This window comes from Acartia tonsa, chromosome 3, assembly GCF_053477335.1.
Source record: "Acartia tonsa isolate MP-2025a chromosome 3, ASM5347733v1, whole genome shotgun sequence".
NCBI lineage: Eukaryota > Metazoa > Arthropoda > Copepoda > Calanoida > Acartiidae > Acartia > Acartia tonsa.
In genome coordinates, this window is record NC_137262.1 from 50,424,002 (window position 1) to 50,450,466 (window position 26,465).

General features: G+C 32.7%; 4 protein-coding genes across 16 annotated transcripts in view; 1 reads left to right on the forward strand and 3 right to left on the reverse strand.

The window, feature by feature from the left end:
• The window catches only part of APP-BP1 (Nedd8-activating enzyme E1 regulatory subunit APP-BP1), a 32,413-nt gene extending 26,018 nt beyond the window's left edge, over positions 1-6,395 (reverse strand). For all 9 annotated transcript variants that reach the window (XR_013877795.1, XR_013877794.1, XR_013877793.1 and 6 more), the window contains exons 1-8: positions 6,149-6,395; positions 4,648-4,690; positions 4,169-4,266; positions 3,400-3,489; positions 3,025-3,096; positions 1,718-1,887; positions 843-931; positions 297-393 (exon numbers count right to left, since the gene is read on the reverse strand). Coding sequence is in view for 2 of the 9 variants with exons in the window: in XM_080154437.1 (XP_080010563.1) it covers positions 297-393; positions 843-931; positions 1,718-1,887; positions 3,025-3,096; positions 3,400-3,489; positions 4,169-4,266; positions 4,648-4,690; positions 6,149-6,367 (878 nt within the window). In the remaining 7 variants the exon portion in view is untranslated. The remainder of the gene's footprint in view (positions 1-296; positions 394-842; positions 932-1,717; positions 1,888-3,024; positions 3,097-3,399; positions 3,490-4,168; positions 4,267-4,647; positions 4,691-6,148) is intronic.
• Positions 6,392-17,076, reverse strand: robl (dynein light chain roadblock). Of its 5 annotated transcripts, none has more exons than XR_013877797.1 (6): positions 16,964-17,076; positions 13,626-13,736; positions 13,109-13,174; positions 7,560-7,664; positions 7,326-7,351; positions 6,392-6,755 (listed from the first exon to the last, which is right to left on the reverse strand). XR_013877797.1 is itself a non-coding variant. In XM_080154441.1 (5 exons), the coding sequence occupies exons 1-4, from the start codon at positions 17,009-17,011 to the stop codon at positions 7,593-7,595; spliced, it is 297 nt and encodes a 98-aa protein (XP_080010567.1). In that variant the 5' UTR covers positions 17,012-17,076; the 3' UTR covers positions 7,320-7,351; positions 7,560-7,592. The 5 variants fall into 5 exon arrangements, 3 of the variants coding, with proteins under 3 accessions (XP_080010567.1, XP_080010566.1, XP_080010568.1); XR_013877796.1 differs by having other exon boundaries at positions 6,392-7,167; XM_080154441.1 differs by lacking the exon at positions 6,392-6,755 and having other exon boundaries at positions 7,320-7,351.
• A 71-nt stretch (positions 17,077-17,147) lies between these two features.
• Positions 17,148-21,654, reverse strand: Caf1-105 (chromatin assembly factor 1, p105 subunit). The gene is made up of 4 exons (XM_080154436.1): positions 21,185-21,654; positions 20,396-20,496; positions 19,598-19,762; positions 17,148-19,159 (listed from the first exon to the last, which is right to left on the reverse strand). Exons 1-4 carry the CDS (start codon positions 21,486-21,488, stop codon positions 17,666-17,668), a joined length of 2,064 nt encoding a protein of 687 aa, XP_080010562.1. The 5' UTR covers positions 21,489-21,654; the 3' UTR covers positions 17,148-17,665.
• Positions 21,655-22,564: 910 nt separating this feature from the next.
• LOC145314507 (uncharacterized) overlaps positions 22,565-26,465 on the forward strand; it is a 31,767-nt gene continuing 27,866 nt past the window's right edge. Inside the window, exons 1-2 of the mRNA XM_080154435.1 lie at positions 22,565-22,629; positions 23,628-23,694. Of these exons, the coding sequence (XP_080010561.1) occupies positions 22,583-22,629; positions 23,628-23,694 (114 nt within the window). The 5' untranslated portion in view covers positions 22,565-22,582. The remainder of the gene's footprint in view (positions 22,630-23,627; positions 23,695-26,465) is intronic.

A 26,465-nucleotide genomic window follows, 5' to 3' on the forward strand; every position in this document is an offset into this window, starting at 1 on the left:
GCAACCCAGTATGTTCATTGATGACAGACAGGCCTTTTTTTGAATGTATCTTTTTAATCATATCAGTTAAAAGTTTCCAAGGTAGCATGAGAGGCATTTTTTATCCCCCGCATTTCCCCCCTCCCCCCACAAAATGGGGATAATATAAAAATCTTTCAGGGACAGAAATCAGAGTACGCTGAAGATTAGTTAATTAATTTTTTGGACCAAAAGATTATATTTTTGCTCGAATTCTTTAAAATTGCCTCGGATTGCCATCCATGAAATCTTTCATTTGAAATAAAAGGGCCAAATACCTGGTTTTATGAATAACCGTATTGACAGCTTTGGCAGCTTCGTCAAAATTTTCCTCGTCTTCATCAATTTCTGGATTCTTTTCTTTTTTTAATATACCTGAAATATTTACAAGTCATTTACTAAATAAAGGAGGAGATAGGTAGTGCTAAAATTCCGTAAAGGTGTGAGTTTTAACTCAGGCTTTAAAACAGTAGTAGAACGATTAAATCAATGTTAACTTAAAAAATTGTCCATAGTTCTTTTCAATAGGGAATACATATATTTAGTGAATTTGATCGTTCTAATACTGTTTTTAAGCCCAAAAACTCACACCTCTACGGAATTTTAGCACAACCTACATCCTCCTTTAAACTATAGTTTGGCTGCAATAATCGATATATTATTACTTAGATGTTGTACCAGATTTTCGTGTTCTCTAATAAAGTGTAACTTGCAGTGGGCTAAAATAAATGTTATCTACCTAAGTAGATTATCTTTCCCTTTATTAAAATGTTACAAATCTATTGATAACAAATAATTAAATTAAAAATAAATCTGGAACTTACCAGTTTTCAAAAGCTCTTTAAATTCTCTCTTTTCTTTATAATTAGCCGGAATATTTCCATTGTGATCCACCTTCCATTGTTTCAAATATCTGAATATAATAATAATAATATAATAAATATAGAATGCAGAGATTCATAATCCTTTATTTAATCAGACCAAAATATTGGTTAAACTTGGAAAATCAGCCAAGTATTAACAAATATTTAAATTCCAACATAACTTTAATACGCATCCTTTACTACAAGCGTGTGTGGTGTGTTAGTCATTCTTTTATCTTTGTATACTGGTCTGTTGAATTGATTATGCGTGTGGGGAAAGAAGTAAATGAATAACAAATAAAGCTGTAGGTAGTCATTCACGTACTAACGTAGAAAACTTACTTAGGAGTAGTTGCGCTACAAAATTGAGCTACATAAGAAATCTACACTACAATCAAAAAGAAAACATTTTGTATAAGTTTTTATCTTAATATTAGACCTTAGTGAATTACTTTACTTTTGAAAATATCTAAGAAATTGAGTAATTCACTCACGGTTTACCTATAAAGTTTCCAAATGTTTATCATAAATAATACTAATAACAAAGATAACCCAATATTGAGAAAATTAGAAAGTTCTTCATACTATAATATGATAATACAATCAGCTGAGTCCCTAGCATCTAAGGGCTTTGTAATCGAAGTGGTAGAGGGAAAGAAAATGGCATAATCCAAAGGCCTTAATAATATAGCTAAAATCCATACATGTTCCTATGTGAAACTTTCCTAAAATGGCCAAATTAATCAGTTCAATGATTTGACTAACTAACTCAAACCTAACTACTGGACATACAAAATTGAAAATGGGATGAAGCTATTAAAATAGGTAAATCTTACTTATGGAGAATAACAGGATAAGGAGTGTGACTGTGTTCCTGCCTTGCCATAGACTGCATGGCCTGTGCCTGCGCCTCAAGCCAGGCCTCCAGCTCCGGCCACATGGCGTCCAGCCGCAGGTCAGGTATACGATTGTCCGGATGGGTTTCAACTACAAAATGTTCTCGAACCTAAATTAACAAAAAGTTTGTTATCATTCTATTTCCCTTTTTGTTAGAAAAGCTAGGCTACTCTATGATATATCTATTCTGTCCGAAAACCTTTAAAAAATTCTCAAAAATTTTGTTACCTATGTATAGTATGTATTGCTGTTCTTTTATATTTTAGTCTAACATTAAACCCATTACAAAGATTTATAAAAATAATTCATTAGGTTAAGTACAAAACCTGCCAGGTTAGCATAGACAAGTAAAATGTAAATAAATTAGAAAAATAGAAATAATAAAAAGACAATGGCCTGTAAATTAATGTACATTCCCAATGATTATACAAAAACTACCCTTTTTTAGAGATTACAAACATTTGGGCGATCAACTTAATGAACCAACCAATCAAATTCAATAAAAGTCCCCTAAGTTAAAGAGTGTTAAAATAAAAACCAATCGCTTCACTTTTTTCAATATAAACCTTACAGTTTTGGTCCAAAACTAATAAAAAATAATACAATTCATGCCCAAGCAATGACAATGAGAAAACTATTGAATTTTGAATCTAGTCACCCTTCCAGAGCCCTAGAGCTTGAGACCTAGCCCTTGCAGAGAAATTTGCCCTACGCCGAAAGTGCATATTTTATTACAAATTTGTCTTTTTAAAAACCAATCGCTCACAATTTGAACCACCATAAGTACTTAAAATCTTATAGATAGACCCCATAATGTTTGGAGTTTTTGATGGGGCATGTAAAGACCTTTCTTTAGACACCTTATCAAGGTTTCTAACACAATCTCAGCCAATTTGACATCAAGAAGAAAGACCTGGCAATCATCAAGAACTAGGAATAGACAGAGCCGCCATGCCTCAAAGTTGGATGGGAATGTCTTTTTTATGTCAAATTGGCATAGATTGAGTTAGAAACCTTGTTAAGGTGTCTAAAGAAAGGTCTTTACATGCCCCATCAAAAACTCTAAACATTATGGGGTCTATCTCCAAGATTTGAAGTACTTATAGTGGTTCAAATTGTGAGCGATCGTTTATTTTTTTAACACCCTTTAGGAAGAAATAAGAAAACGTTATTATTAAAATTTGAGGACCAATGTAATAAACACATCTCAATGTGTATCACTCCCTGATAAAACATCAATTTTTACCTGTAATCTAATATAACCAAGAAAACCGGAGGTTTTAACCACGAGCAACGGGATATTTAATGCCCATAAAATCTAAAATAAAACAAACTATTAATTAAGAGAAAAGTTGTTTTCATTAGGAAAAGAATTTCCTAATAATCTTATAGAATGCATAATATACATTAGATCGTATTGCTACGTAATATTAAATCAAAGATTTAGGTAGTCTTCTTATTAATTTTAGTCAAAACTTCCTAAAAAAAAGAAATCAACAATTTTTTGATTGTACCTATTATAAATACTTTTTATTCTTCCATTTTTGCACAATGTTTTTTCTTTTGTTGAAAAACATGATATTTGTGTCTTGTTAATTAAAACAAATAGAACAAAATAAACCTTTGAAAGAATGATGAGAGATTTTTCTGGAACCCCGCAGGTTACAACCAAATTAAATGATGTAAAGAAATCTTTGTTCGACTCTAAAACCTGAAACAATTAGGTACAATATAGGTTTTGATATAAGAAATTGTTACAGAGAGATTGTTGAAATCAAATCTAAATCTCAGGTCTGAAAGGGATAATAGTTGTTTATCGCATAGTATTATAGACAGCTTTCCGCTGATATTTAAATGAAAAATTTATCAGCCCCTAGGAGCCAAAGGCCAGGGAAAACAAAACAGAGCTGGATCTTTAAATCATTTTAGTGGTGAGCCAGATCGGGGTGAGCCGAATTCCAGCCAATCACAGCGAGTCATTTCATAAAATGCTGTGCACTCATTGGTGGAAAGTTGACTCACCCCGATCTGTCTCACCACTAAAATGATTTAAAGATCCAGCTCAGGTATTAATATTACAATGTTGATTTTGATATTTGTAGAAAACTGGCTGTAATACGATACGATTTTAAAGTGTGGCTTAGAACCAGTTCTAATCCAGCGGATAATAATCGGTTTCGAAACCATAATGGAAATTAATTTCTACTAAGATGCTTTTTCTTGTTGCGCCGTCCTCAAGTTCTCGCGATATTTCTATGACTTTGTAATGTTTATTATAATTTATTGTGTCAAAAAGTTGTAGGCGTAATATTTTTTTATAACTTTTTTGAATTGGTGTAAGAACTGAACACTAGCTGTCTTTTTTTTCCAAAAATGCATGAAAAGTGTACCTGTTCAATAGATTCTTGAACACAGTCGCCTCTGACTTCATGGTTCATTTCTAATAATAATCTCATAGCGACCTCCCCACGACTCATGCCAATATAATCTAAATACAATCAACATATTCAAAATACGCAGAGGTGGGTTATGTTGAATCGACTAAGAATGGGGTACCCACCCAAATCAGCTAAATTATTTTCATACAAAAATCTTCCAAAACCACATTAAAAATCTCTGAAAATTGGATAAATCTTCCGTTGATAACCTTACTGTGCTTTTTGCACACTTTTTGAAATTCAATTATTGATCTGGATACCCGTACCCTTTCCTATTCAGCTAAACATATTTTAATAAGATGCCACCTCAGGACCCTAGGAAAGGGAATTTGGGAAAGCACCAAAATCACATATAAATAAAAGTTTTGTAAAAAGGCGAGGTTGAGTGATCTGATCATATTAATAAAGTTTCATTAAAATAAATTGTATACCTGAATCGAGAAAGAAATTGTTGCCAACATCTTCCCCAGTTATCTAAATACAAAAATATTCAATTTATATTTTTTTATGGAAACAAAATCTAGTTGAATCAGTGGTTAGCGAGATCTTAAGGGAAGAAAGAACAGTCGAACAGACAGAAATCGTTCTACTTATAATATAGATAGATTAATATATCCAATGTAATCTAAGAATCCATATAAAAAATGTGTCTAGTAATTTCCTGTGAGATAATGAAAAAACTAATCAATTATTTTCAAAGAGACATATATTCTAATTTCCTCTCAAATAACAAAACATTATTTTTTGCATAGCAACAAAGGACACCAGCGTTGCGGAGCCGTTTGATTTTGGTGCGGCTCCGGCTCTGCGGAGCCGCCTGTGAAGATAGCGGCTCCGGCTCCGACCTAAAATCAAGAAAAAAACTCTTCATATTTTTTTTTGCCAAGTTTTAAAGTTTTAAAGGTTTTAAAGGTTACATTTTTGGTAAAATGGACTAGAAAAACTTAAAAGAGGGATTTGCACACGACACAACAGAGTTACCAAATATAAGAGGGGGGGGGGGGGGGTTAATGCAAGCATCTCGCAATTAGTGAGCAGATGGCACTTAGAATTCGAATACCCATCTGAAATTTTGCATGAGTAATCCTTGGTAGGTCTATTTTCCCTAAATCAAACAAAAAGTTGGAAAAGTAACAGCTAACGGCTGGCGGCTCAGCCGTTTTGCCATTTTTTGGATATCTATATAGCAAATTAGTCACTAAACCTATCTCCACATTATACTCTTTTCCACTCCAAAACGCTATCAAACGGTTCTAGACGGTAGCTGTTGGTACTAGAAGTTTTGAAAATGGTTATTGCTATCATTTAACATGCATTAAACCAAAAATATGTTTTAAAAAGTTTATTCCTACGTAATTGATGATGGATTTACCCTGAAAATAGGCAAAAAAAACGGCTAAACGGCTGAGCCGCCAGCCGTTACTTTTCCAACTTTTTGTTCGATTTAGGGAAAATAGACCTACCAAGGATTACTCACTGATTACGAGATGGTTGCATTAACCCCCCTCCCTTAATAAAAAATCTATTATTTTAGTTAACCCGGAGCCGTTTTCTAAAGAAATTAACGGCTCCAGCTCCGGCAAAATATGGCGGCTCCCGGCTCAAGCTCTACAGCGCTGAAGGACACAAAAAAAGTTCATCAAAATTGTTTGGAGTAGTAAAGGTAAAACCATCACTACACCCTAACTAAAAAGTTTAAAGTCTATTTTGACAAACATATAGTTTTAAAGACTAATTTAAAAAGAAAGAAAGATTGATTTTGTTTGCAAAATATTTGATAGATAGGATTTATTTATGTTTTTATTTAGCACCCAGTCCTAATCTTGATATTAAAAACCGTATCTCTTTCACGTAAACATTTTCCAAAGGCATCTATTTTTCTCAGTATAAACTTAAAGATTAGGTAGACAAAGAAAAATTATTGTGTGTTACCTTGTTAGGATCAAGAATGGTAAAAGATCCCACTCCCGGCAGGACCAGGGACTTCAAAATTTCTGTGCCCGTCGCCGTGGCGTTCACAAGGCACACAGACGCGTGTTCCAGGCTGTTCTGCCCGTGGTCGCCCCACAGCCGCAGCTGCCGGTCATATCGTTTGGCCTTCTCTGATTGAACCGGGGAGTTGGGGAGGCCGGGCGAGGGGGTGGAGCTCATTGTTTGTTGTCTATTTTTTTACAATTCTGAAATTTTATCATGATTTTTATATATATCACATTGTGCAAAAATTTGTGAATATTAATAACTTTTTACCTAATAGTGAACATGTATGATTTTTTTTTATGAAGGGTGGAGGGTAATTCTAAACATTTGTACCAAATTGACCATTTGATTTGATGTGATATTGAATATGTGAAATTAATGTCAAAATACTTAATTCAATCTTGATTCTTAATTTCACCTATTCCCTTTGATAATTTTGTCGCTAGCAGTAAGAAATCACCCACCCCCCTTCATAATTTTGACAAATTAGATTGGTACAATCAAATATATCAATAATTAATTATATTAGTTTAATAATAGTGTTAAAATGCAAAAACATACACTGGTAAATATCAATTTTATCATAACCTTAATTATGCTAAGTGAAAATGAAATTTTGTAGGAATAATTAAAAATTCATAATACATAAATAACAAATTATTTTTTAGATATTTCAATAATATTGAAATTGCAAAAAAAAAATATTTTGTATTTTGATATAAACAAAATTTGCATTCAAAAGCTTGACTTCAAAATTAGGTCAAACAGTGAAAATATCAACAAAATAGTGTTTCAATAAATTAAAATTGAGTGCAAATTGTTTTACATAAATACAATAACCTAAATCATATAATATTAACAAAAAATGGAGCAATTTTATTATTTGCCTAATAAACTACAAGCCTTTGGTTAAAAGATGGATTTTATTTTGTAAGATCTGAAGGATTTTCTGTGTAGAGATTAGGACAAGAATTCTGAAGAAACAAACAGAAGACAACGATTAGATGGTTAAAAAATTCATCTAAAAGAACGTTTTATTTTAAATCTTTTCACAGATTTATTAAAATAAAATATTGCAATAAAGATATTTCTAGACCTTTAAAATGATAAAAAAAACTTATGTCTGTCCTGCCTTAATTGTTTTTCAAAATACTTATACTATCCCTGATAATATACAAAGGGATAAGACAATGAAAGATAAAACTATCTTTCTCCTAATTATTATCAAAAATCTGTTTTAGATGGCCAAACATTGTTGAGGTAAAGGATAAAAAGGTTTTTCTTCCTTTAGCCTTTTACAAGCTTTTACAAGGAATAATTTTGATAAATAATAATTGGTGGAAAGTTAAATTTCTCGTCTATTGTCCTATCCCTGCTGTAATATTGTGAAGAATCCATCTCACGAGTCTTGTGTATTCTGGATGACTATGAGAAGATAGTCTCTGTCCGGTGCCACCATTATCTCGTGCTTCTAAAACATAATAACAAGGTTAAAATCTTACAAACAGTAAAACCGGTTTCAAGCCGAACATTGAATGAGTTAGTTACATCTTATGAATTATTTGAATGCAAACAGGCTGTCAAATTCACGCCAGCTAAAAATAGGAAAAAAAGGGGGGGGGGGGGGCGAAAGTGACACTTTTTGAAACCAAAACTAAAAGTCAACAAAGGAACTCAACTAAAAAAAGAGTTACAGGACTGAGATTTTGCATGTCAGTTGCTTTATAGGGGTAAAATATGGAACTGTAAAGAAACGGCGGCGCAACCGCTGAAAACCGCCGTTTCCCGCCGAATTTTTTTTTGCCTTTTCTCGGCGGTTTTCGGCGGTTGCGACGCCGTTTCTTCACAGTTCCATATTGTACCCCTATAAAGCAACTGCCATGCAAAATGTCAGACCTGTAACTCTTTTTTTAGTTGAGTTCCTTTGACTTTTAGTTTTGGTTTCAAAAAGTGTCACTTTCGCCCCCCCCCCCCCCCCCTTTAATATTAGGTGTCTGTCTGGAGTCAAATAACTACAAAAGGAGTGAATAACTAACCATTCATAAACATATGATACATACATAATATATTAGTAATTAGTAATAATGTGATGTAAGCAGCTTTTTAAGAATTCCATTTTAATAATATATCTAATTTTTTTTTATACAAATAATTTCAAAAGCTTTTTACAAATGCAATTTATATGAACATGAAGCCTACTTTATAAGTTTTATTATCATCTGAAGAAAAATGTTTCGTGTCAAACTTTTTCGTCAATCTAATCTAAGCATTATTTTTGTAACTAAGATGCAATAATAAACAATTAGTAAACTTTTCACTTACAGAGAAGCTATGAAAAAAACTATTCGATTTTAAATAAAAATAATTTTTGTTGGTTTCTTTTTTGATGTTTCCCAATTAAACATAAACCAGTGCGTGTAACATTTTTTACTAGTTTCAAGTCAGTAGAACAGCTATTTTAGGGTCTGTCCGTCAATAAAAGGTCCCCAAAGTCTTGTAATAACGTTTTCCTATTCTTTGGCTTAACAACCTTGGAGACTTTAATAGAATTTTAATTGGTTGGTCCATTTAGTTGAGTTTCCACACTAATTGTAATCTACAGAAGGGGCAATTTAATCAAATCGGCCATTGTCTTTTCCTTTTAGATCCCTAACTAATATTGCTGCGCTTCTTATGGAAAAAGTTGTCCTTGTACAATAATGAATAGCGTAAATAAGTTATAATTCAAGGTTTTCTTTGATTAACTTTATAAAACTTTGTTTTGGTTTAATTAACATACATACATTAAAGGAATAGATTTATTATTACATGGATATTATACCAGATTATCAACTAGGTACTTAAATAATCAGATTTGTAGCTAGCTAAAATAACGGTAACCCCCCCCCCCCCCATCCTCTCCTACTGTATGAACGAACTGATCTATAAGGGGGAGGGAAGTTTGTACAGTTATAGGAAATGAAAATTCGGTACCAAATTTTGCCCTGGCCGTTTGGGCTTGTTTTTATAGTTATCAACCTAATTCTTTTTGTAAGCTCTCTTATATGTTTGGATCTACCTGTAAAATTTTGTAAATTGAAATTTGGGACTTTCCCTCTAGGGGCTAGTGGGGCAAAAGACCCCCCGAAACACTAAAATTTTAAGTTATGAGCTTATTTTTAAAGATATCGAGCAGATTTTTTTAATGAAAGCTTTTATTGCATAAATGTGTTGATTAGCCATCCCATATTTCATTTTTGCACCTTACCTCTAGGGGCATGTAAGCTCAAAACTTATAAATTTTGTATTTGGGGGGGTTGTTTTGCTCCAAAAGACCCTAGAAGTAAAGTGTAAAAATGAAGTATGGGGTGGCTAATCAACTCCTCTATGTAATAAAAGGTCCCATTAAAAAAATCAGCTCGATATCTTTAAAAATAAGCTCATAACCTAAAATTTTAGTGTTTCGGGGGTCTTTTGCCCCACTAGCCCCTAGAGGGAAAGTCCCAAAATTCAATTTACAACATTTTACAGGTAGATCCAATCATATAAGAGAGCTTACAAAAAGAATTAGGTTGATAACTATAAAAACAAGCCCAAACGGCCAGGCCAAAATTTGATACTGAATTTTAATTTCCTATAAATGTACAAACTCCCCCCCCCCCCTTAATGTCCAAGTTAGCAATCTAAATTAAGGTCAATATTTCCCTTTTCATAATATCCACGTATAACTTATATACATTATTAGAGGGAATAATAAGTTATATCAAATTTTTTTGACCGTAGGACTAGGAAATACCTCCCCATTTATTATTTTATTAAAAAATGTATGTTTTGCAAGGTTTGTCATAATCCTATTTAGAAATGTCTAAATAATTCGTCTAGACAGGACAATTGTCTCAAAATATTTATCTTATTAACTGGTCCAATTGCTTGTCTTAATTTCGAGAAGCTTTAATGCATTTAGGGTATTTAATCAGGGTTGTCGAATTGGGCACTTTTTTTTATATTGGGCGGCCCAATTGCCCAAAAGGGTTTTAGGCAGGTTTTGGGCGCCCAAAAGTGGTTTTGGGCACCCTTTTTGGGCAAATGTCGTAAAAAGCATATAAAAAGGATATAAAATAGCCTAAAACCATACCTAGACTTATTATTAGAAATAAAATAGCCTAAAACCATCTCAGGACCTATAAAGGCTCCACTGGAAAGGAGAACCATATCGGTTCAGCAGTTAGCGAAATCCTTCTCTAGATACAAAAAAGCTTACTAATTTGTATAGTTAACTAGCGGCTACGGCCCTAGAGGCCTCTAGGGGCACTTGTGGAGGTGAGAGTCAAATTTGATAATTCAATTTTATTATTATATTAGATTTAAAAAGAAAAGTAAAAAAAAATTGGGGGGGGGGGAAATAATTTTTTTTTTTTCTTTTGGGGGGGGGGGTTCCTCCCCCGTTTAAAAAATTTTTTTAAAAAGTTTTTGGGGGAGTGTAATTTTTTTCTAGGGGCAATTTTTCTTATGAGGGTGGTGGTACCCTCCCCCAAAATAGTTATAAACCTTCCCAGAACCTATGAGAAGCTACCCTGTTAAGAAGAAACCGGTCGGTTCAGCGGTTAGCGAGATCCTTCGGTACAAACACACAGACACACAAACAAACAGACACACATCCTGTTACTTTAGTATAAGGATATCACCCAAAAAATAGGCCCGCCCCCCCTCTTTTTTAACCCCCTCCCCTTTTTCTCTCCCCCTAAAAGGGGAGTGCCCAAAACTGCCCAAAGGGACCTTATATTGGGCGGCCCAAAACCGCCCGCCCAAAACTGCCCGCCCAAAAGCGCCCGCCCAAAATGACAACCCTGTATTTAATCCGTTTCGTGAGATTGTATTCCAAGTTCCAATTCTGAATACTGTATAATTGTATGTTGTTTTCAAAATATACCAGCGGCTACTTATGTTGTGTGTGAGTGGGGGGGGGGGAGTCGACCACTTGTTTAAATTTTAGATTTAAAAATAAAAAGTATTTTTTTTTGTTGGGAGTAGAATTTATTCTAGGGTGGACCTCTGAGAAGCTACACTGCAAATTATCAGTTCAGAAGTTAGCGAGATCGTTCGGTACACACAGACGGACATAAATCCTTTTGTTTTTATATAAGGATAAGCATTATACACAATTAAAGCAAGTGAATTTGTGTGTTTAAGTTATATAACTTTGTTTTGGCGGGTGATATAGTGGACAACAAATATTTTAGTTTTGCAATTATATTGATACCTATTTTAAATTATTTTTGAATGAAAATTTTTATCGAAGATAAAAGACATGAATTTTTTCAAATTGAATAGGTAATTAGATTTCCAAACATTGTTTACAAGTCCCATTTCTCTTGTTAAATTGAAGCCAGTAGTTTTTATACTTACTAAAAATTAATATGTATAGCATTAATCCATTCCGGAAACTATGTGAAGTCAATATAATTGCAAAACACATTTTATCATTACATTAAACATATTTTTAAATAATCAACAAATTAAGCTGCGCTGTTTTGGAAGGAAGAGTGCCACGAAAACAACTAGAAGTCTTTCTTAGTAGAATTGCTTACTGATATAAAAATAAAATTCTAAACATTATTATTCTGCAAAACGATGAGAACATAATCTCTGTCTGGAGCCACCATAATCTCGTGCTTCTGAAATCGCAATTTCTATTTTTAACATTTTTGTTTTCTGGTGAACTTTATTAAAGGGAATGTTCCATGAAAGGGGTTTTGTCAAGACAAGTTTTTAACTAGGTAAAAAATGAAAAAAAAGGGGGGAGTGGCTAATATCTGTAGCTAGTCCTAACCTAAAACACCAACTCAACCAAAAATAGTTAAAGTAAAGGAATTTGTTATGACAGTTGCTTTGATAAGGTACAATGTGGAACTGTGCAGAAACGGCGGCATAACGGCTGTTGCCGCCGAAAACAATTTTTTTCCATTAATTCCATTTCTCAACAATTTGAACATTTTGGAATAATTTGTAACAAACTTTTTTTTTAGCACTCGACAATTTAATTGAGTAACTTTTTATACACCGAGTGATCGTTTAGCAGTAAAAATATCAATCATTAAAGAAGAGCATTAAGGTGACATTTTACAGTTCAATTCATGGAAATATCCCTTATGTTCAAATAGATACTTTAGGAAATAAAGAAGGAGGGAATAAATAATAGGATGGCCTGCTAGAGTACTTATTTAAAATAATTTTATTACAGGACATCACAAGTTTATCTACAAGCATTTTATCTATCTATCTAACAAAGAAGTAACTACACAGTAATGATTATGAAATTGGAAAAAAATGTTTTAATTTTCAAAACATTTTAATTACTTTATGGTTAACTATAATACAAATTGTTATTTATTTGGTATATAAAATATAAAAACTAGGTAGATACAAAATATAGGACAAATATTAAGTAAAACGAAAACGATAACCCACTGAATAAGTTATTTTCTATTATTCTACGTATTATATGTCAGCCAAAAATGAACATACATACATACCCTAGTTATATTGAAACTGCGCTATTTAATCAAATAATATCAAAACCTAATCCTCATTCCGGAAATAAAAAGAATTTTTCAATCATTGTTTCTTTTTGCAAAATAAAAGAGGTAAATATTTGCAGAGTACAAATTGCAAGGATTGGTTACATGGAGAAAAACTATTTGCCATCAATCTTTCCATCAGTTTTAACTTTTAAGTTATTCAATATTTTTAATTTCAATCATATACATTTTTTACAAGCGGAAAATATCACTTATTGCTTTAAGTTAAAATACAAAATATTATATATAAGTAGGATTGAAAATCTTTTTTTAGGCGGCTGGGATTCTGTTTTTTTCACTAACAAAATAACTGATTCTACCAAAGGAAATAAAACTGTAGGTGGTGCAAGTTTCTAACCTTAGTTCTAATTCTGAGAAATGTGAGATCATTACTGGGGTCGAGTTCCTTAAACATTGTCTTCGCCTAAAATAAAAAGAATAATAAATTAACCATGTATTTCTAAGTATATTGTGGTACTAGCAGCTGGCTAAAATAACTATACTGCCCACCCATCCACCCCCTTTGGGCCTTTACCCCATCCCTTCCTACTGGATGAACGAACTGACCATTAAATGAGATCTATATTATTATTTGCTAGCTAAATTGACGACTTTTCCCCCGACAATTTATCCACGTATAATATATCCTACATCCATTACTATACCGAACTGTAGTAGGATTATTATCTAGAGTTCTTTTGATATAAACATGTGAATCATCTTACAACATAAAAACTTTCTTATAATATAACTTATTCTGCTAAACTAAACCACAGTGAACGCTAAACTATTTAGGGTTGATTTGGTGTAACTTAGGGACTTACCGACAACATAGATTACAGGGTAGCTGCGCTACTAATATTATTATGATATACCTGATCTACAAGATTATTGAGTAGGCCACTATACTGAACTGTAGTTGGATTGTCTAGGGTTGATTTGATTGGAACTCCTTCGTTGTTTACAACTATTGTTCCTATCACTCCCTGAAAATAAAAAGTTTAAGTAGTTGGATATCTATGCCAGAGTGTCCTTAAAATTTCCAGGTCTCTTATTTAAGGGGAAACTTACCTATACAAATTATAACATAAAACTGCTTTAAATGATAAGAAATAATAAGGGAATATTTAAGGAGTAAGAAAAATAATATAAAAATTAAGAAAACAAAATACTACAAAAAAAGACGTTTGTAATGTAATAATATATTTTCTCGTATTCATTCGAATCCGGTGGATAGGAACCGGTTCTCATCCATACGAAAAAACTATGTCTAGCATCGTATTATATCCAACTTTCTACGAATATAAAAATGTACAATCATAAGATAAAAACCAGTTTTTTTAGCCGGTGCCTTCGGCACCTCGGTGCTAAAACAAATAGTTTTAATCTTATAACTGTACATTCTATATCCGCGGAAAGCCGTTTATAATACGATGCGAGAAATAACTAATAATAATGGGGCCTAACAATTTTTTTTGTGTGTTTCTCCCTTAGATTTCCGGATTTTTGTACAAAACCTTTAAATTGGGCCAGGTATTACTTAAAAGGTCTGATCTCTTGATGTAACTTAGATTGTATAGGAATATAGTTGCTATGCATAAAACTTGAATCCAAAATATTATTATAAAATGTATAAAAAAGTATTACTATTTATGCATTTCCTTTCTTACGTCCAAGTTTATTCTGTCATTGAGCCAAGCTCGTCAGGAATTTAGGTATAAAAAAAGAAAATAAAACAGAACATCCATAGGTATCAAGGGGGGGGGGGGGAAGTTCTGACACATTTGCGTAAACCTGGTGTATAGGCTTTATCTTTGGACTGAGAGGATAGGCTATTAGGGATAAAATCATTCTTATATGATAAATTTCCCCCAGATTTAAGCTTTTTTGGATAGGCCTCCAGGTTCCGGAGCTCCAGGCCTCCAGGTGGTCTCTGTACAGGTAAAAATTAAAAATAAGATTTTTTTTTTGAAGAGTTAGAGGTTAACTTATAAAACAAAATATGCTTCTTTTTGATTGTTATTCACATATTTGAAGAAAAAACATACATATTTTGTCTCATAAGCTGACATCTAACTCTTAAAAAAAATTTTTTTTTTCATTTTTACCTGTAGAGAGACCACCTGGAGGCCTGGAGCTCCAGAACCTGGAGGCCTATCCAAAAAATCTTAAATCTGGGGGAAATTCATCATATAAGAATGATTTTATCCCTAATAACCTATCCTCTCAGTCTAAAGATGAAGCCTATACACCAGGTTTACGCAAATGTGTCAGAACTCCCCCCCCCCCCTTAGTGTTATTTTTTTTATTCCGCATGTCTTAAAATAAAGGATTTACGAGTTTATTCCATTTACTATTTCAACCTAAACATTAATTCTTTTGTTTGTAATATTATCTAATCTTTGCATGTGATAGGTACTATATATTTACTTTTGTATCTCCTGTTTCAATATCCGGTAATTTATCATTAATATTTTTATTACTCCGCCCCCCCTCAAAAATCTTTTAAAAATATAATTTGAAGGAATATCTAAATATGAGATTATGCTATGTAAAACTTTAAATTCAAAGGGGTACTTTCACGAAATGCATTTGAACTTAATTTAGGGAACCGCATATTTTATCATGGTTAAATGGTTAAACTACATTTATATGGCATATACATTCGAAAGAATTTCAATTTTCTACCACGTAGTTTATAAAATACCAAGACTTGAAAATCCTCTTTTTAAATTGCATATATCACAAAAAGACAATTTTCAAGTCTTGATATTTTAAAACTACGTGGTAGAAAATTAAATTTATTTCAAATATATGCTATATAAATGTAGTTTAACCCATTAACTAGGAAAAAAATATGTTGTTCACTAAATTAAGTTGAAATCCTTTTCGTGAAACTACCCCTTTTAATACAACCATTAAAAATCCGATTCCCTTTCCCCCGTGCCTGTAAGCCAATATTCAATACAATTCATGGATTGATTCCAATAATCAGACAAAATAAATGCATAGCAAACAACTACCATTTCCCTATCTACAACAACCATAAATATATTTTTAATAAACTTAACCAATAAAAATTATATAATATAGAGGTAAAACAAATTTAATTATATAGATGTAATTCATTTTAAAAAGTTAAAACTAAAGTAAAAGTCCATTTTATATACATTATGCTCATATTTATTTAGAAGGAACGCCTGCCATACACATTCAATTTTGGCAAAGGTTGAAGTTTAAGATAATAAACGAAGAAAAACTTGAGGATGGCCCAATTTAGGGGGGGGGGGGGGGGGGGTAGTCGACCCCACTATTTTAATTTAAGTTTTTAAAAGAAAAAAAAATATTTTATTTTTTTGGGGGGGGTTCCTCCCCAAGAAAATAAGGGGGGGGGGGGTTAATGCAACCATCTCGTAATCAGTGAGCAAATGGCACTTAGAATTCGAAATTCCATCTGAAATTTTGCATTAGTAATCCTTGGTAGGTCTATTTTCCCAAAATCGAACAAAAAGTGGGAAAAGTAACGGCTAACGGCTGGCGGCTCAGCAGTTTTGCCATTTTTTGGATATCTATAGTACAAATTATTCACGAAACCTATCTCCACCTTATTCTCGTTGCCACTCCAAAACGCTTTCAAACGGTTCTAAATGGTAGCTGTTGGTAGTAGAAGTTTTAAAAATGTTTATTGCTATTATTTAACATGAATTAAACGAAAAATATGTTTTAAATAGTTGATTCCTACGTAATTGATGATGAATTTACCCTGAAAATAGGCAAAAAACAGCTAAACGGCTGAGCCACCAGCCGTTACTTTTCCAACTTTTTGTTCGATTTAGGGAAAATAGACCTACCAAGGATTACTCATGCAAAAGTTTAGATCGAAATTCGAATTCTAAGTGCCATTTGCTCACTGATTACGAGATGGTTGCATTACCCCCCCCCCCCCCCTTATAAACCTTCCCAGAACCTATGAGAAGAACCCGATCGATTCAGCGGTTAGCGAGATCCTTCGCTACAAACAAACAGACAGACATCGTTCTACTTTGTATTATGTATAAGTAGCAAACCCATAGAAAAATTGGTTAATCACTCATCTATCCATGTATCAATGGTGATAATATCAATCACCATTAATTCTTCTATAAGGAAAATGTTCCGCATTTCAACTGGGAAAAGATTAATTTATGTCACATTGAAATTTCCCTGGTATTACCTTATGTCCAACCAGACGCTTAAGGGTCTCCTCAACTTCTGATGCCATTTTTATTGAAGATTAATCTGAATATTGATATTGTTATACAGTTACATAAAGTAGGTAAATATCTTTCAGACTTGAGTTTATAATCATAAGCGTAATCATTGTTTTTATAAGCGTAGTTTTTTTTAGGTAATTTGGGTAGGTAGTTACGATAACAGGTATAAAAAAATTAAATATGGTAATTTTACATTTTTTGTGCTTTGCTTAATAATAGAATATATTATCATACATCTTTATAATTTGAAGTAAAAGTTATTTTTTGTAATTTGAGGACTATAGAAAACGACTCTATAAAAATCTTTTTTTTTGTATATAAATTTCATGCCAAACTTTAAAATAACATTCTGTCAAATACTAAACTAAAATAATTTTTGTCTGGTGTAAAATCTAAAAGAATTGTGTAAACTAAATGCAACATTATCAAATTGTTGAACAAATTACTCTAAATTAATGCACAGTAATTTTAGAACTATAAAATAAAATTGTCATTATATAAAATGTAATAATTTTATAGAAAATTAATGCTCTGTTCTAACTACAAAGTAAAAGACAAGAATTTATAATTTTCAGGTACCACGCCTTGAATACATGGAAATACATGAAACTATTCTATAACTAGGTATGTTAGTTGTCTATGGACATTATACATATATTAAACTATTGAGATAGAGGCTTCACGGGGTTGCTAGACAAGGTTATCAATTCCACACGTTTCTTCTGCTGGGCTGGGTGTTCCTTTTTCTCTTCCGTCGAATCAGCGGCGGGGGTAGCACCATTGGGGACAGAAATGAGAGGCACCCGCTTTTTTTCCTTAACAGGAGCCGTTTCCGACGGCTTTGTTGCTTCACAGGAGTCAGCTGTGGATTTCTTATCGGCACCATCTGTTGTTTGTGTTTCCTCAAGCTGGAGATTAAGAGTATCTTCCTCCATAGGTACTACACCGTCCATCATTCCATCACATTCCTCTTCAAAGCCTTCACCGTCAACGCCATTTTCTTCGTGGATTTCACTGGTTACAGGATGTGTCAACTTGGCCTTTGGGCTTTTCAGGGTGATGAACTTGAGCCGCTTGGGGTTGGATTTGCCACCCTCTTTGTTGCTTTTTATGCGGACATGTGCCGGACTTTTAACGCCGTGTTCATTGAATCCTTCCTTGTCGTTTTCCTGTTTTTCATCGTTGATTGTGACGGTCTTCTTTCCTGGTTCCTGGCTGTTCTTCTCAATTGCTGTTTCATTCTCTTTGACTTCCTCGGGTGTGTACACTTCACCAAGTTCACCTGGAGGAAAGGTAATGATCGAACAGAAGCCATCTGTAGAGGACACAAAGAGAATCCTTCCATCTGGACTCCAAGACAGATCAGTAAGGCCTGTGTAGTGAATGTTTGATACTCGGGCAATCGGCGTGGACTGTTGGGTGTCATAGATCATCACTGCGTTTTGTGTGGCAACCGCGTACACCATCCTATAGGGCAGAGCAAACAAGGTTTGATATTTCTCCCAAGGGGCTAGATTTTCTTCTTTGCTTGCGTTTTTTCGCTTTGTCGGCCGTAGTTTGTAGAGCAAAGGACAGAATTTAGCAGCTATTGTGTATTTCTCCATTGTAGGTAGGCAGACTGCAGGCTTGGTTAGTTCCAGTCGTGTAAAAACATAGGTACAGTGAGTCACCTTGGCCTGAGCATCTGTTTCAACAACGCCGCTGGGAACAACAAGCAGTTCTCCATCATTACTCCAAGCTAACCTACGGAAAAATCCTTTAAACGTGTCATCGTGAAACAATCTTCCCTGCTTAGAAGCATCACTGTCAGGTTTCTGATCACTGTTGTCAGATTTCTTTGCCTTTTCACCCTTATCATCATCACCAGTGTTTGTTTGTTCAGTCTCCATAACCTCAGTTTCGTCCTTGTTTTTAGAATCAGTATCAGTTTCATTCTTGGTAGCTGAATCGTTTTCGTTTTTACTATCAGTCTTGGTCGTGTCCTTTTTGTCTGCCTTTCTTCTGGTTAACTTGTTGACTGGCATGTTTAGGAGAGCCTTGTAGGTTTTAGTGATCAGTTTCTTTGTTGTATAGTTGTAGAATCTACATTTGCGGTCACTTGAGAGGGTAGCTAGCACGGGGTGCTTCGGGTTCCACGCAACTCCTTGCACGAATCCCTAAATTATATAATAATTAAGAAATAAGATAACCTAAAATGGAGCTTTGATTACCTACAAATCTATAAGCAGAACATTAAAAAATATTCATGTATTGTAACACTTTACAATATGTTACTTGAATATGTTAATTTGTGCCTTAAACTAAGCCAAAACTGTAGAATTTAAACACTTAATTAATCCAAAAAATCTATTAAATTATGACACCAAAAGACAAATATTTTGCTTCATACTTAATACATAATACATATGCACCAGTCAAAACAATTTTTATGTAAAAATTGTTTTTTTCTTTTAGTTTTCTTACTAAATACCTACTACAAGCTGTTGGTAATGTTCCTTTCTGTAAAATGCTTAGGTAGCATATAAAAGTTAAACTAAAAATTTCAAATTAATTAGAAATATTTGATTTCCTAAAAAAAAATGATCTTGACATACCTGCGAATCAGAAAAATGCGCAACTTTCTGATTTTTGTGAACATTTGTGATAATGGCTGAATTGTCTACAGACCCACTGAGCAGAAACTGTGAACATGGAGACCAGGCAAGGTCGTACACATCGTCCAGGTGGGATCTGATCATCTTGTAGACCACCCAGTTTTCCTTTAGTAGAGACATTTAATTTATGCTTTTATAAAAAAAAAGTGACCGAAAAATCCGAACACTGGAAATAGGATAAACGTAATTTTTAATTATAATAATTTCCTTTATTAATTTGAGAATGTTTTTACTATTGGAAAGAACAATAATGTATAGGAATAAGTACATTCATAAAAAAAATTAAGAATAATAATTGTATAATAAGAATAATTATATCCTATTATACAAAGTAGTAAGCGTTTTTTGTCTGTCACGAAGAATCTCGCCAACCGCTGAACCGATATTTTTCTCCTTTACAGTGAAGATTCTTATAGGTCCTGGGAAGGTTTTTAACTATTTTTGGAGAGGGTGTCTTCACCCCCCTCCCCCCAAAAAATATTTTAATATATCTTAACTTATTTTTAAAAAAAACTCTTTTTAAACTCAAATTTAAAATGGGATTAGGTTGACTTTCCACCCTCCTACCAGTGCCCCTAGAGGCTTCTAGGGGCGTAGCCGCTAGTATAATAATAAAATAATGATAGCTTAAGAATAATTTTGTAAAGGTAAGGATAAGCGAAAAGAAATATCTAATTTATGAGTTAGCAGCATGATTTTGTTTTGCATGATAATGCATAAATAAAATATGAACCCTGCCTTATTTTCGCCAGCATCATCATCAAACAGTCTTGGGGCCGCAGACTCCCCAGGTTGGGTGGGCTTCAGCTGCCACAGAATTATCACACTCTCGTCGTCTCCTAAACAAGACTTATAAAATAAGAAAAATAAAATTGAATTAGCAGAACAAAAAAGCTAGGTAACATTATTCATTTATGATCTAAAGAAACCAAAGTAATACCTATACTTATAAAAAATTCAAAATTAGCTATTTTTTACTTTTAGATTCATATATAAATTGACAGAAAAATGTGTGAATTAAATCATATCTGACGTTGAGGCAATTAAAACTAATGCTTATCATTGCAAAAGGCTTTGATGGAATTAAAAATTTGGCAAAATTCTTTATAAAGCAAAATACTTAGGTAGTCGAGAAATTAGTTGAAATTCGGTATATATTAGATTCAACGGTTGTATAGTAGGATATTTAATCAAAGCAGGTAGAAAAATATTATTTAGTCTGTTTGTCCGCCTTATTGCCTCACTACCTAATCATTAGATTAGGTATACAAACTGCGGAATATATCCCCCTCTACCTACAGGGATATCTAAGCAGTAGGGGTTTCGAATGAATTTAAAACCCTATATTAAAAAGAAATTTAATACCTACCTACCTTTTTACTGTTTAGATTCTAATAAAAATTTGCTCTTGCTTTTGAGAATATATACAAAGTACATAAAACGAAAAATTATGTGCATGAGTCATATCTATAACAGAATAAAATAGGAGTTTTCAGCACAATTGAAACAAAGATGATTTGTAACTACCTGTGGCCAGAGTGGTCCCATCTGGGCTCCATCTCACAATATTCACAGATTTCTGATGCCTGGTCAGATCACACAAACAGTCCAACTCAACCTTGGACCCAGAATCTCCTTGACCAATGGTGGCAGAGCCGTCATCATTTTCGTCACTTTTCACAAATCTGACCGCAAAAATGACGACATGCGAGTCAGATCCCGCGGTCGCCAGCCGCAGCGGATCGCCTGGCAGCGGTTTTCGCGGCTGAAAGTCCAGACTTAAAACGGGGTCTCGATTGTGATATGATATTTCGGGTATAACACACTGCATTTTTAGAAAACTTAACTTATTTTTGAAAAATTGTGAACTTGTTTTGATGAACGTCCGCTGTTTACCTAGCCTGGGATGGACTTGACTTGTGAAAAGTTTGTTGGATCGAAGTTTTCCCGAAATTAGCAAACAATGCCGGGGTTACCAACAGAACCTTATCAAGTATTTTCATTTTTCAGTTTTTCCTCTAATGACGACTCAATTTTTATCATTCATGAAAGGAAAATTTCAAATATTATAGTTTCTATAGAAATATAATATTTTATAAGCTCTTTAAGTTTGAAGAACATTTAAAAATGAAAAAAAATTTGTTATTAAAAAAAGTTGTATACTCTGTGTTATGATATGCGCGCATGCCGCGTATTAGTTGTAAATATTAGCGCAAATGTTCTCACCACCCACGTCTTCACCGTTCATTCTCCGTTGGGACTGCCTGCAGGCCGGCAAACCACGAAACGGCTCTTTGATTTCGATAATCTTTGTCATGAAGTGCCTTTCGATGAAACTGAAAATATGAATATTCACTTTTCTATATGTATTTAACCTACAATATTATGTCTTAACTTATGAGTTCTACACTTATTTTATTTCTCTATTTGTCGCAATATATTCTTTTTTTATAGTCGATGTCAATTTTTGATGTCATGTCACGTGTTTCTTTATGTATTCATAGGTTAAAAACTAAAAAAAGAGTATAAATCAGATGTCAATTTGTATTTTAATTCCAACATTAAATAATTTTTCGATCGAATGTACTTATATTTACATTTGTCCTTGAAAAGAGAAATCGTGCTCAATATAGCAGAAACACAAAATATAATATTTACGTAAATATTATAACTATGACAATGTGAAGCCAGAAATGATAATAATGTAATAACCCATATACAAGTCAATTATTAAAATTAAATGTCACAAGTACGTATACTATATAAGATCACATTATTATTGTAAAAATATTATGTTAAACAAAGATCGAGTCGTTATTAAGTAAATTTTATCACATCGATTAAAAAGAAACCATAAAATCCTCTCTTAATATACAAATGAATACCCAAAATTGTGATTTAATTTAATATTTACAGAATTAAATAATGTCTCCTCGTTCTGACGGAATTTACTGCTACAACTGTGATGAATGGTAAGACTTGGTTAAAGGGGGGGTTTTTTAATGCAACCATCTCGTAATCCATGATTAAATGGCACTTAGAATTCAAATTTTGATCTGAAATTTTGCATGAATAATCCTTGGTAAATCTATTTTCACTAATTCGAACAAAAGTTGGAAAAGTAACGGCTAACTGCTAGCGGCTCAGCCGTTTTTCCATTTTTTGGGTATCTTAAAAGCAAATTAGTCACGAAATCTATCGCCACATAATACTTTTTTTGCTCAAAAACCTTATAAAACGGTTCTAATCAGTTGCTGTTGGTACTAGGAACTTTAAAAAATGGCTATTGCTATCATTTTACATGAATTAAACCAAAAATATGTTTTAAAAAGTTGATTCCTACGTAATCAATGATGAATTTGCCCTAAAAATAGGCAAAAAGCGGCTAAACGGCTGAGCCGCCAGCCGTTACTTTTCCAACTTTATGTTCGATTTAGGGAAAATAGACCTACCAAGGATTACCCATAAAAAATTTCAGATCGAAATTCGAATTTTAAGTTCCATTTAATCACTGATTACGAGATGGTTGCATTAACCCCCCCCCCCCCCTTATACAATATACATACAACTTACAAGTTAAGTGGCGTTATCCTTTTGATATATTTTTTTTAAATTTTTCAATTAAAAAAAATATGTTAGTTTAGGTTATAGGCTAGTGGGCCAAGCGCTGCGGCGTTGCTGGCTAGGGGGCCGAGCGTTGCGGCTGAGAGGCTAGGGGGGCTAGGCCGGCAAGGGTGCCGAGTGCTGCGGCCAGAGTTCATAGTTCTGTCGGTGGGTATAAAAATTTTCAACCACCCTCTAAATATTGTGAATTAAGAAATAGGTAAAGGACTAGCGGCTTTTTTTTAATAGAGAGGAAGTTGGAGTCGGTCTATAATTTAAGAGGGGTATTTTTTCAAGGTGCTATTTCAATTTTAATACCTACAAACAATTTTTATTTTTTAGGTTGATAAAAATTCTTTTATTTAAGGACTGATAGGTTTTATTGGAGGTGCTACGACTGTGATTCAATATTTTGCAGTACTGCTTGCATTCAAGTATGTTATTTCTTCTTCTTCAAATTTTCTATAAAATCTTTGCCGACGAATAGACAACTATAATAAATTTTAGAACATATTTATACGATTTTTAAGCTAAATAATCGGTTCTTTTTTCTGTTATCATTACATGCACAAGATTTTCATATTATTAGTTTTATTAGAAAAGACATGTTGCAATTATTTCACTGTTAAAATTAATTCTGTAATAATATTATGCATTTTTTATTTCTTATGATACAAGACATATCTCTTCATTGATCCATGTTTTTTTTTGCGGATTTGAATGAACGCCGCTAAAAAGTGCACCTGTGTAAGTCGTTTAACCCAATTAGTAAGAATTTTTATTGCCTTAGAAAAGCAGTTTCCTTGACCTAAAATAATGATTTACAATTTGTCCTAATTTCTAATTAATAACATGGGAACTACTAATATTCAAAAGAAGCGCTACATTGGATACATATTTTCTTAAAATCTCCTCCCCTTTTCTTTCCCTCAACCCCTAAACTGAAGTAGCGCATCTACTCTCTAAATTGTGTCTTACGGTCCTTTAAATACCTATGGCTGAAAAATTATTTTATTTTTTTAATGATAAAATTAAAAACAAATAGGTATATCATAAATTTAACCCAGTTATTTAAGATTTGTGCTTAATTGACTTTATAACAAAGTTAGTTTATTCTTTACTATGTGAATTATATATTCTGTAGGTATGACCCTTAAACATATACCTGAGCGAAAAGTTTTTCTATTTTTTACTGTATCAAACCTTGCTGTTCTTTTACATCTCGAATATTAGTTTGTTATTGTTGCGCTACTTATGGACATTACTGTCCTATTTATGTCATATTTGCCCCTCCCCATATTTGCAATATTTTCTCATGTTCGTAATTTAATCCCCTACAATCTTTAACCATGTCATCCTTAAATCTCATTAATTTATAGCGCAGTTACTCTATATTTAGGGCATGTCCGTACGTCTGTTCAATACAAGTACATTGATTCAAGTTGGATTTACTCTGATGTTTTATTAAATAGGCGTCTAATTTTGATTCTATATTTTACAGACATTTTTATGTATAAAATTACATTAATTGAAAGTTCTAGAACTATGTTTTGTCTCTTTTTTTAAACTACACTTCAAACCCGTGTTAATCTACATGTAAAAAAAAATTTTCGTGTGTATTTCTGTAAATAAGCTATTTATGGATAAGGTTGTCCTTGTTTTATTTGACGCAACCCGTATCTATAAGTGTGAGAACATATGGATTATATTGCTTTAATTATTCCCCCTCCCCCATTTTATCTTAACTGTAAAGATTTATTTTTATTCTTAACCTTCGTTGTTCTTCAGTTTTGTTTAGATTATTGCAAAGGAAAGACAAGCAAATTCATAAATACTTGAAACTTTCGTAAAGTCTTGCAAAATGTTTATTAAAAGTGACGGAGTGGGAGATACGACTTTATACGATATATTATTTATGGTAAATATTTGAATTTCTTTTAAATTAAAGGGATAGTTCTATGAAGTGTATTTAAAGAGTTAAGGTACTTAGAGTAGTGAACTGTTATATGTCTTAGTAGAATATATTAGGCATTGGATAGATATGATTATATGTTAAAGAATTTTTAACATTGACCAGACCAAACTTTTTTTATTTGACAATATCGAAAAAAGTTAAAGAGATTTGCCACATAAATTACAAGAGAATGGTCTATTTTTTTCCAAATATGTATAGCCAAAACACCAATTTTAGATAATCTTTTTCCACATATTTCACAAGAGTTATAAAAAAATTGAACAGGGGTTCCCCTTGGGACAAGTTACTTAAAAAACATAAAAAATAACGTCCGGTTCACTATAGGACAGGTTTTCTATAGATTCTTTTTAAAAAAATAAAGAAAACCGTCCAGTTTACTTACAATATACACATTATCTCACGCGGAAATACCAACTAACCATACAACATATATATATATAAAAAGACCATTCTCACGTAATTTATGTTGCAAATCACTAACTCTTTTAGATATTGTCAAATAAAAAAAGTTTGGTCAGGTCAATGTTAAAATTCTTTATCACAATCATATCTATCAAATGCCTAATATATTCTAAGACATATAAAAAGATCACTACTTTAAGTACCATACTGAATATTTTATTGGTCATTCTTTGTTGTTATGTGTATTTTGTTGTATAAAAAGTTTAAAGTTCTATTAACTAGTAAAAGCTATCTAAAGTTGTATTTATGACAAAAAAGTTTTTGCCATATATAACACGCAACGAAGTTGAAAATAAAAATGAAAAACTCATTTTTTAAGGAAAATCCCTGGTAAAATCTCTTAATTTTAATCAATAACTTTATATTATGCACTACTACGTTATTTAAAATAGAAAAAACTTAAAGTTCACTATTTTTTTTAAATGCACTTCGTGAAACTATCCCTTTGTCTATACCTATATATTTTCAACTAATGACCATGCCCTTATCCTTTAGGGACGTATTTTTTAATTTAGGGAGAAAAATATAGTAAAAAACATGCCCATGATTCATATTTAAGACTCCCTAAAATTGAGTTTGCGAAATCTTAACGGATAGGCATGAAAATAGTATTATATAATATATTAGAGCATTAAGCTTCTACTCAAAATCTTAAGAAAAATCTAAGATGATTTCTTTATAGGAACTACGATAGCTTTTTTTAAAAATTCATAATTTGATACCTATTTCATTATTAAAGTGTTTGCCAATTAAAACATTATTGAATTT

Bases quoted from the DNA above. Each gene is read 5' to 3' on its own strand.
- robl (XM_080154441.1), bottom strand. From the start codon at position 17,011: ATGGCATCAGAAGTTGAGGAGACCCTTAAGCGTCTGGTTGGACATAAG. The intron at 13,737-16,963 runs GTAATACCAGGG...TTTTATTTTCAG, and splicing joins AGCGTCTGGTTGGACATAAG to GGAGTGATAGGAACAATAGT. The intron at 13,175-13,625 runs GTATATCATAAT...TTTTTATTTTAG, and splicing joins TCAATAATCTTGTAGATCAG to GCGAAGACAATGTTTAAGGA.
- Caf1-105 (XM_080154436.1), bottom strand. From the start codon at position 21,488: ATGCAGTGTGTTATACCCGAAATATCATATCACAATCGAGACCCCGTT. The intron at 19,763-20,395 runs GCAGGGTTCATA...TCTCTACTAAAG, and splicing joins ATGATGCTGGCGAAAATAAG to GAAAACTGGGTGGTCTACAA. The intron at 19,160-19,597 runs GTATGTCAAGAT...TATATAATTTAG, and splicing joins CGCATTTTTCTGATTCGCAG to GGATTCGTGCAAGGAGTTGC.